This window comes from Eptatretus burgeri, chromosome 6 (assembly GCF_056783735.1).
Source record: "Eptatretus burgeri isolate ZD-2024b chromosome 6, Ebu_testis_v1, whole genome shotgun sequence".
Classification (NCBI taxonomy): Eukaryota; Metazoa; Chordata; class Myxini; order Myxiniformes; family Myxinidae; genus Eptatretus; species Eptatretus burgeri.
The window spans coordinates 34506256-34518437 of record NC_140966.1 but is presented as its reverse complement, the minus strand read 5'-3'; the positions used below and the strand labels follow the sequence as shown (position 1 = coordinate 34518437).

The following is a 12182-nucleotide window of genomic DNA, read 5'->3' as shown; positions in this document are numbered from 1 at the left end:
GCCGGCCGCTCTGCAGGCGGGCTCGGACCTAGCCTACTGTCTCCCCCCACTCTATCGCCTTTGCCTGTCTCTGTTCATACCCACTCCCTTAATTTGCCACAAAACAAAAGAAAATTTTGCCCCTCTTTATTTTTTATTATTTTTATTTCGCTTTTATAATTGTCTCCCTAACTCCCTTTATCGTCATTGTCCGGCTAACTATCCTGTCAACCTCGCCTACTCCCAACCCCTACGGTTCCCTCTCTGGAGGGGAAGAGCGAGAGTCTAGCGTCCTGTCTCGAGGCCCAACGAAGCCTCAGAATGGCCTCCTCAGAGTTCAGCGATCTACCAAGGTGAGTCCAGCGGCCCATAAAGAGCGAAGGAATGGATGGTGCGAAGGGGTACATCTCCTATCTACCCTAACATTCATTAACCTGAAACTACCCCGGGGCTTTCCAAAAACGCCTCACACTTTAAAACTATCGGTTCTAAGAACCATGATTCCCGTCGCCTGTGTTGGTGTCCATTATAAATTTGGGCCTTGCCCTCAAATTTTCATTCGTGCCCTCACACAATTTCCTGGCTGGGCAGCGTGGCTCAACTGGCAGGAACTCCCCCTCTGCCGAACTCTAACCATGGCACCCCCAGGCCCGCAGGCTGCCTCCGAGCCAAGCTGCTCCCTATAAACGTGGGGGTTGCCCTCTCTGGCATTGCCCCCCCTCCGATGCCCACGTGGCGTGTCGATGCCCTGGGTCCCTTTCCGAGGGTCGCCCGTGCCCACTACACTGCCCCCGTGGCATTCTGGCGCTACGGGTCCCGTTTCTTTGTTTTGGTGTTTCAGTAACTCAGAAGCTTTCTTTTTTAATTCCGTCCTCATCTCCACACCTCTTTCACATTCTTTCTTCCTCATTTCATCCATTCCCTCTCCAAATTCCTTGCTAATTTTGACCTAATACTTTCCTCTTTTTATCTCCTGTTCCAGGCTTTCTCTTTTCCAATTGCCTATTCTTACCTCTTCCTTCAGTGGTTCCAATTCTACATTGTGTTTCCGTTTTTCCTTTTCCAGCTTCGTTTTCCATTCTTCTTCTAATTTCTTTCTATCCTGGCAGTTACTAATTTGCTCTTCTTTTCTTTTCTTCAGTTCGCTCTCCGCACTTCTTTTGCATGCTTGCTCTCTCCTTTCATTCGTTCTCTCAATGTTTTCTTTTAGTTTTCCCAGATATTTCTCTGGTTTGTGCCCAAAGCCCGCCAATGTCCGCCAGCCTCGCCAGCCATGATCACGTGGTTTCAATCGTTGCTTGGGAGCCCTGCCTCGTATCGTGCCGTTCGCTGTGCTAATTATAGCAGCCTGCTCCGTGCTGCGCTGAGGTGCGATCGTGCCGCTATTTTGCGACTCCGTTTGCCGGTGAAATTCTTACTTAGTGTATGAGGGTGAGCTCCCCCACTGATTATAATTGGTGGTGGGGTTATAAAAGGAACCGTCCCAGGCCATGGATCCTACATCAAAACACATTTGTAATCCACCCTGCCCCTGTTCGCCTTGAAATGCCATCTTGTTTGTCGGAATAAATTTTAAAAGCTCGTTTTTTGGGGAGGGGGGGGGGGAACGGAGGGTCGCTCGACACACCCCTTGGTCTGATTCCCGTTAATTTAGTTGGAGGAGGGATGGATTTGAATCCCACTCCTGACACCAGTGTTGTTGAATTCCCGCACGCTGGCGTGCGAACGACCGCGTCTAACCAATAGCGGTCGCTTCACCCACCGAACGGACAATCCAGTCGTAACTTTCTGGAACAACACCAGAAACCAGTCACGGGTGGGTTTTTAATCCCACCACAACCTTGTCCGCACTCGACCCGCACTACAGGGTCCGATCGCCAAATCTTCGATTTACCTAATTATTCACACAGGTAAGTTACCGAGAGATTGTACCTCAATGGGACCGCTTGGAAACGAGCCGCTTAAGCAGCTCACTTCCTTTTGGGATAACCGAGCGGGGTATTATCGCGCAGTCCCGTTGGACCCGATCACTTTACCGGCTATTTAAAAACCAACTACATTCCGAGTGCAAGATGGGGCAGTTCAATGAGGGAATGGACACAACAAACAAGTTTACATTCACACAAGGACATTTATTATAATAAAGCACATATGCAATTATACAAGGCAAAACACGTATGCAATTATACAAGCAACAAAAGCACGATAAAAGAACTACATCCGTCTACTTATGTACAGTCACTTGCACTTAACAGCAGTTCCTACTTATTGGACGGGCCCACGGACACACATACGCACACACACCCACAAAATGGTGGGAGAGGCTTTTAATAACGAGCTCCAGCTCGGAGGACAGGTGAACTGAAACCCAGAACCTATATCGAACCTCTCCACCTCATGTGGTCTTCAAGTTGTTCGGACCCGGGCTCCAGCGAGAGCGAGCTGGATCCAATCGCCGAGCTGCGATCCTTCCCAAGCTCCCCTGAATCCTCCCGCGCTTCTCAACACGTGCTGGTGAGACGAGGCGCCGATCCTTCCCGTCGATGCGTCGCTACCCCGAGGAACCACCTCCCGCGCTTCTCAACACGTGCTGGTGAGACGAGGCGCCGAACCTTCCCGTCGATGCGTCGCTTCTCAACACGTGCTGGTGAGACGAGGCGCCGAACCTTCCCGTCGATGCGTCGCTTCCCCGAGGAACCACCCCAACGAAGAGGTCGATGAGTCGCACCAAGCCGGGAACCAAAATGGAGAACAAAGAGCTCCACAAACCAAAAAGAAGAAGAAGCCATCATTCGCAGCTCAATCCAAGCGACCAGCTCAACTCTCTTCCAAGCAAAGCAGATCGAAGCAAAAAGCTCCCCCGAGCCAAGTAGAAGCCGAAGCTCACTGAGCCAGCCGAAGCAAAAAGCTTCCGAAGGCCTCAACCTTAACGCAAGCCAAGCAGGACCCGACGGCTGAACGACTCCCCTCAACTCCCTTCTCCAACTCTGCCCTTCCAACTCTGCCCAACGACTACTCTACCGAAGCAAAAAGCTTACTGACCAGAACAAAGAAAGGATCTCATCCTTATCCTTCTCCCGCCCTTCCCCCACTCCCGGCGTGACTCATGACTCATGCCCTCGTGCTCCATCCCCCGCTCAGTCACGGGTGGGAGGGAGTTGTTGACATCATGAGTCACGGGAGGGCAGGGTGGTTCTTCCTCTTCGCAGAAGAGGGGGAGGGATGTCTCTATTGTTCGTTCCCGAACTATTAAATTGATCCGCAGCGCATCTAATCGATTTCTCAACATTTAAACAATGGAAGGTGAGCTATCTCGGGAGCAAGCACTTATCGACATAGCTGACTAAAGGAACCTGTATGTTGTGTGCAATCAAATTCCAAATTCGTAACAATATATATATATATATATATATATATATATATATATATATATATATATATATATATATATATATACAAATATATATATATATATATACATATATATATATATATATATATACATATATATATATATATATATATACATATATATATATATACATATATATATATACATATATATATATATATATATATATATATATATATATATATATATATATATATATATATATATATATATATATATATATATATATATATATATATATATATATATATATATATATATATATATATATATATATATATATATATATATATATATATATATATATATATATATATATATATATATATATATATATATATATATATATATATATATATATATATATATATATATATATATATATATATATATATATATATATATATATATATATATATATATATATATATATATATATATATATATATATATATATATATATATATATATATATATATATATATATATATATATATATATATATATATATATATATATATATATATATATATATATATATATATATATATATATATATATATATATATATATATATATATATATATATATATATATATATATATATATATATATATATATATATATATATATATATATATATATATATATATATATATATATATATATATATATATATATATATATATATATATATATATATATATATATATATATATATATATATATATATATATATATATATATATATATACATATATATATATATATATATATATATATATACATATATATATATACACATATATACATATATATATATACACATATATACATATACATATATATATATATATATATATATATATATATTTATATATATATATATATATATTGTTGCGGATTCGCGCCCGCCGGCGTGCGAACGGCCACGTAACTCGAATCGCGGCACGTCGCCCACCGGACGGACAATCCAGTCGTGACCCTCTCGGACTAACGCTGGGAACTAGTCACGGGTGGACCTTTCGGCCTCACCACGATCGTGCCAATCGGCCCCCCGCGTGGGATAGGGTTGCTCGCCAAATTCGACCTACTGAAGTACCCACACGGAGGGTAGACCGGGCGATCGCACCTCGCCGCAGGTCGACTTCGGACACGAGCCACTTTAAGCGACCCGTTCCGTACTATCGGGATAACCGAGCGGTGTTATCGTCGGCCTCGACGGTTCGATTAATTATCGGGCGTTTTAGCCCACGACCAACCCTTTACGTGAAGTAAGATGGAGATTCAATAAAGGAAAAGACGAAGCGAAACGGGAAAACAGTTCAACATAAAGCACATTTATTTCGCGATGAACGGAAAGCACACATATACAATTACACCAAAAGCAAATGTAAAAGAAGAAGAAACACACAATAATACACAAAAAGCAAATGTAAAAGCAAAAGACAATGCAGAGCTAACCGACTACCGAGCACACGGCAACACTTATACAGTTTTACTTCACAGACGGCGCCGACAACACATATACTCAAAGCAAAAGAAAAGGACCACCCTCAAGGATGAGGGGGGTAGGCGGGCCTGGGGCCGAGAACGCGTCGGGCCTACCCGTCTGGTGATGAGCCGCAAGATGGCGGTGGCGCCCCGACTCCGCGGGCCTCGCGGACAGTGTCTGGTAGGGGGTGGGAACGGGGCCCCCTTCTCGCACTATCTCAGCGCGGGGGGAAACAGGAGGGGGTTGTTGATGCTCGGGGGGGGGGGGTGGATATCTCCCTGTCTCGGGTCCCGCGATGAGCATCTCCACCACGACCTCGGTCGCGCCGCCGGCCTCTCCCTCCGCAGCTCCCCGACTCCGACACGAGCACCCCCTCGACCGTCTTCGCCGCCGCCACCTCTCCACAGCTCCGTCCAACCGCCTTCTCCGACTCCTCTCTTGACTCGTCCCAACTCTTCACTGACTCCGAACTCTTAACTCTCTCCCCTCCGTACTCTTAACTGCCTCCCCTCCGAACTCTTAACTGCCTTGACTGACGAACGCAGCCCCTTATATCCCCGTGGCCTCGCTCCTTCACCTTCGACCCTTTACCTCCGACCCTTCACCTCTAACTGGCTCCCCATTGGACCGAGGAAAAGTGGGCGTGAATGCTTTTTGATCCATGAATTTGCATATAGCGATATTACTCCAACGCACCTGGGGGCGGGGCCAAATCACCCCACGCTCGCCGATAGGACGGAACAGAAGTGGGCGTGAGTCGTTTTTGATCCGTTTTCTTCGGAAAGGCCGGCGCCTTTGCACCCGCTGCTCGGTGCTCGCCCTGCACGAGTCCAGTATCGGTGCCCACAAGCGGCGTAGGAATGACGGTGATGCGATGGTTGCGAGGGCGAGTTGTGACGGTAAAGGTCGTGGCTGTTGTTGTGAAGCGGCGTTGCGGTTGGTGGTTGTTGTGTGATGGCTGTTGAGACGTGGTTGGTGGTGGTAGTAATGGCGGCTGGTCCAAAATAAAGATAGTAAAAGAAAAACGGCTATCTAGAAGGGTCGCAGCCCGCATGAATGACATTTATTCCCTCTAAACAACGGGTTTGGGCCTAACTACACATATACTTACAGAGATATCTCACCTAAGGGACCTGAATGGTGGTTTGCGAATTTCATCAACCACAACAATATATATACATACATACATATATATATATATATATATATATATATATATATATATATATATTTATATATATATATATATATATATATATATATATATATATATTCATACATATATATATATATATATATATATATATATATATATTCATACATATATATATATATATATATATATATATATATATATATATATACATAGGTATTTGTATATCTCGGTATATGTATATATATAATATATATGTGCTCTTTTGATATATCTTTTTTTCAATAGCAGCAGAACAGCTTTGAAGCACACGTGGGCTGATGCCGTCTGGACCGGTTGCAGAATCTGAGTTGAGGTTTGACAGCAAACTCTCCACCTTGTCAGGAGAAAAGGACACAGAGTCCAGGAACAGCTGGGTGTGACTGGGTCATACAGGTCATGTGATACAGAAAGCGATGGGTTTGAGAGTTTGAGAGGGAGATGGGTTTGAGAGTTCAGATTTGAGATTCGAAAGATGTTATTTTCTGGCTCTCATGAGGGTAGATACACACTTGTTACGAGCTTTGTGGAGTGAACTGAGATTACCTTCAGTTGGACTTGCCTTCCATGTGGCAAAGGCAAGTTGTTCCAGGACTGCCTTGCCACAAGCTCCATTGTACTATGGGTGGGAGGAAGGTTAGGACATCTGCAAATGAGATTGGATAAATCTGTGCATGAGAGAGAAATAGAGAGAGAGAGAGAGAGAGAGAGAGAGAGAGAGAGAGAGAGAGAGAGAGAGAGAGAGAGAGAGAGAGAGAGAGAGAGAGAGAGAGAGAGAGAGAGAGAGAGAGAGAGAGAGAGAATTAAAGAGAGAGAATCAGAGAGAGAGAGAGAGAGAGAGAGAGAGAGAGAGAGAGAGAGAATTAAAGAGAGAGAATCAGAGAGAGAATCAGAGAGAGAGAGAGAGAGAGAGAGAGAGAGAGAGAGAGAGAGAGAGAGAGAGAGAGAGAGAGAGAGAGAGAGATAGAGAGAGAGAGAGATACATATATATATATATATATATATATATATATATATATATATATATATATATATATATATATATATATATATATATATGTGTATATACATACATATATATATATATATATATATATGTATATATATATATATATATATATATATATGTATATATATATATTCTCTAAAAAAAAAATTCCCAGGACGAGTTGATGTCGGAGGAAGTAGAGATGGGAGACCAGTCTGGGTGTTTGATGGCTGCTTGCAGTCCCTGCCAGTCGGCCTGAGTGAAATGCCAGACTCGACGACGCTGAGGTGTTTCTCTGATAACAGTTGGAGAGATGTCTTTTGACAAATATGTTGTCAGATTAACCGATTGGAGTGGAGGAAGAACAGCAGATATTTTCCGGGAAATTTGTCAAAATCAGATCCAGAAGAGATGGAGTACCATTGGTTGAGATCCAGGTCGGGAAGTTGACAGATTGAGTCGGTCCCAATGAGTCACAGAAATCTTTGGCTGAAGTGCCATTGCAGGTGAGAGAGGTACCCACACCCAGCCAACTGGCATAACGACATTTGAAGTCACCACATATGAGAGTTGCGATGAGGATGGAAGTTAGTCCATGTTTTCAGAGAGCGGGATGTAAATGGAGTCATCACTGTTTGGTGGATGGTACAACACACATATAAACATGAGGTGGGAGTGGAGGGAAGCTGTCGTCAGAGGTATTCCTGGGGATGTGGGGGAGTGAGGGCAGTGCATGGTGAGTGAGGAATAGTCTTTAATGAAGAGAGCAACTTCGCCGCCAGGACGAGGCTCAGATCTATCATACCGGAGAAGGACATATTATGTCTCGTTTGTATTTTGTTGTGTATGTTTGGTTTGTATAAAATATGTTTTTGCTTTCTTCTCCAAAACTGCACATACATTTCTGATGAAACTTGACCATCATCTTAACTACCCATGATGTACTAAAGTTTGTACACGACATTAAAAAAGAATTGGGGTCTAAGGATCTGAGGGGAGGGGGGGGTTGCCTCCAAAAATATCTCTTTGCTTTCTTTTCTGAAACCACACAAACAATTTTGATGAAACTTGTCCACAACTTTTATGACTCGTGATGTACCAAAGTTTGTTCATGGCGTTACAAAAAAATCCAAATGTATTGACTTTCTTCTCCGTTATATATTTTGTGGGTCATCCATGCCTACCAGTGGTTGCCTGGTTATCTTATCCAGCCGCTACCAGGTGAGTGACCACGGTATTGCCCCTATGTTTAGTACCTCTGTGAGTTTCTTTGTCATCATTTCTGTAGCTCCAGCTATCACTGGTACAAATTTGGCTTTTTTCAGCTTCCAGCATCTTTTCACGTCATTCTTGAGGTCTTGGTGTTTGGTCATTTTCTTGATTTCTGCATCGTTTCGTCCAAAATCACTGGTATTAACACCTCAATAAGCAATGCCTTCTTCTCCTTTTTTGGACCCAAGTATGATACATGGTCGCAACACTTTGTTTTTGATGTTCACGCTCAACGGGATCATGAAGTTGTACGTGAGCGGTAGGTACTTCCATGCTTTCAGTGATTGCTTTTGTTTCATGTTCAAAGTTTTTGCAGATGTGCTCACGGATTACTTTTCAAACTCTGTTGTGTCATTGTGTGTACAGCTGTTCTGACATGAGTTTTTTTTTTTTGTGTGTGTTTGTGTTCGGGAATTAAGTATAACATATCATTCTCTTTACTAACCCCACCCCCACCCCTCACCTTTCTCTCTTTTTGTTCTCTCTCTCTCTCTCTCTCTCTCTCTCTCTCTCTCTCTCTCTCTCTCTCTGTGTCTCTCTCTCTCTCTCTCTCTCTCTCTCTCTCCCCCCCTCATCGCATACCTCCCACCCACAGTGTATTGCAATATTTGGTGAGGCATCGCTGGACCCACTTCCCTCCCCCCCCCTCCTAGCTCTTCCCTCATTCCTTGCTTCCCTTCCCCCTCCTCTCCCCCCACCCCTTTAATATCTACTTCAGCGAAGCGACGGGTTGTATTTTCAAATATGTATGTGTTAGTGTCGCATCGGCTCTTTGTGCTCACCTCACCACACGTCGCTACAGTGGAACAAAGACTGCCATGTTGTAATTAAACACCTCACCACATCATTAAAACATCTCACCACCACATTATGAAAAAGACCTCACTGCCATGGTATTAAAAAAATCTCACTGCCACATTATTAAATACACCTCACCCCCACATCATTCAAAATAACTCTTGCTGTTCAATTCAACACACCTCACTACACGTCGCCTGAAAGGCAGTCTTGTTTTAACTGAGGATAACTATGTGAGTTGCCATGTTGTCATGATTTACACCAAGCAGAATTCAAACAAACTTATTTGTAATAATACATTTTTAAAAGCAATAGAAGTTGAAAATTTAAATTTGAAAAAAAAATATTTTTTTAATTTCTAAAAAAAAATACCGTTAGGCCATACACATGGGAAGGGTAGGTGCAGCTCAGAAGTTTGGTACGATTTCACAAAAGTTTTAGGGAGTTGTTCATTGAAACACATAATAGGACAGACACTGCTCGTGTGTGTGTGTGTGTGTGTGTGTGTGTGTGTGTGTGTGTGTGTGTGTATGTATGTATGTATGTATGTATGTATATATATATATATATATATATATATATATATATATATATATATATATATATATATATATATATATGTAACAAAGGAGCCTGGTGTTGGCGCAGTGGTTTGGGCAGCGGCTTGGGATCCAAAGGTCCTGAGTTCAAGCCCCGTTGGGCCACTGAATTAATACACCAGGGGGTTGACTCAGCTTGTCATCCTTCCGAGGTCGGTGAAATGAGTACCAGTGTACTGGGCCGGTGTATACCCCGTTCAAAATAGGTGTACCATATCCCTGTGTCGTAAGAGGCGACCAGGGTTGCGTCAGGAAGGGCATCCGGCATAAAACATGTGCCAAATCACTATGCGGATCATACGGATGATCCGCTGTGGCGACCCCGAACGGGACCAGCCGAAAGAAGAAGAAGATATATATATATATATATATATATATATATATATATATATATATATATATATATATATATATATATATATGTAACAAAGTGTTCTTTTCTGGTCTTTTCTACCTTCTATTCCTGCCAATATCCATCTACCATTCTGCCTTGAATGCTTCTCGGTACCAATGTAATGCAAGTTTAAACCTATCGACTGTTTCTGTTGCCACTACTTTTAAAAGGAGAACTTTCAATGGATTAACTACTCTCTGAGTCAAAGACCCCTTCCATACAACCCATCTAACTATCCTAATAATGTTGAATCTCTTCTGAAGGTGACCTACTTTGGGAGATGGATCAAAATTCATCTATAAAAAATTGTGTTAATATCAAAAATGTCCTGTCTAACTTTTATCAACATTGTAATGTGTACATGCCTTCATGTGCAGATATTTACAACAATGAAAATTGAAGGTGAAACTGAAGCTAAAATTTGCATTTTATAGCAGTGCTTTGTTAATTTATTTTTGAAGAGCCAGGTATGTGGTTCTGTAACTGCTTAATTATTATTGCTGAATGGCCAGAATTACAGCTGCTTAACCTTCTCATGAGATTGGTAAAATTTTAACTCTAATTGTAAATGGTTCCAAAGTATGCCTTTATAAAGCACCTCATGTATATTTAAACTTGTTTGTGAAGAATACCACATTATCATTGTTCTGTTTTTTTCGGTATTAACTTTGGCTTTGAAATTTCTCTGTCTGGCAGACCCGGTTGTATCCAGATCCACTCAACTAATCCACAACGTATAACCACAAGGCAACAACCAATCCAGCAAGGACCACGTTCCTATGCTCAATTTTCACCCATCCCTCTTCAAAGCCCCTTTCCCATGGCATTCCCTCATACTTCATATGTTCAGCCTTATGATGTACCCTATAGCCAGGCACCAGCATCCCTTCGAGCTTTCCCTTATGCTGGTGGTCCAAATTTGCAGCCAGTGGCCCTACCACCAAGTGCTTTGTTCATTCATAGCCCACGGAGAGCCTTGGAGCCACGAGCCCTGCCAGCAGAGTCTTTGGTGCTTCCACCCTCAAGTCAAAACGGTAATGATGATGGGATCCTATCAAACTAAATGATATTTTTCAGCTGAGTAAATATTATTTTCCTCAATTTATTGATCAGTTATCATTGTTGGCTATCTTGTAAAAGATTGATGACCTTTCAATGTGAAGTTTCTGTTGACATTTAAAATTAATTACTTGCATGCGCATTAATGGACGAGATCACAATGACTTGTTATCCAATGAAGTACTGATTTGTGCATTATGAGGCTGCTACTTCACTGGGCATTTTCTTTACCTAATTTTTTCCCCAAGCTTCTATACTTCCACCCAAAACAATCACCTATAAAACAAGCCAAGCCATCTCGATAAACAGTTGGTCACTCCAAAGAAGATACTTTCACAGTGGGATCAATTCCACCATTAATAAGGCAGGGTATTTCAAATGCAGAACTTTACCGGGGTATATATTGTCGTTTACGGTACATTGGAGAGCCAGTGCAGACTCACTCACTCAAACACTCACTCACCGACACACATTGCCATTACAATAGTTATTTATATTCCTTCAGGAATGTGTGAGGCTAATAAGTCACCCCAATAAATTTTCACATCCATTTATATCATCAAAAACTACACTTCGTCATCCATGGTTTATGTAGTGTATAGTAAATGTCAACCTGTGTAATCATTATTATTAAATAATTTATACATAAAAATTATGGCTCTTGACAACAACATACAAATGCAAAGACAGAAACAGGATGAAGAGACGAGACAAATTATCTAACACAGGATTAATTGTGCCTAACTTGGACATAATACACATTCAATGTAAATGATACACTTATGGTTCAAATAGATGGCTCTAATTGTGGCTAAGGCCAGTTTTGTGCACAAGTCGGGGCCGTCGGCCTTGCAGCGGACTTCAAACCATGTGTGGTGCAGGCAAATGCACACTTGCTCGCAGGAATGGATAAATTTGATACAATCCACATTCAAGGTACAAAATCAATGTATTGTTAAATTATATATAAAGATGGTATGGTTACATTTGGCAA

The 12182-nt window shown here is 41.8% G+C and overlaps 1 protein-coding gene across 2 annotated transcripts in view; it reads left to right on the top strand.

Moving 5' to 3' along the window:
• LOC147024530 (uncharacterized) overlaps positions 1-12182 on the top strand; it is a 147916-nt gene that overhangs the window by 117210 nt on the left and 18524 nt on the right. For both annotated transcript variants that reach the window (XM_085884529.1, XM_085884530.1), the window contains exon 17: positions 10826-11163. In XM_085884529.1, coding sequence (XP_085740655.1) covers positions 10826-11163 — 338 coding nt within the window. The remainder of the gene's footprint in view (positions 1-10825; positions 11164-12182) is intronic.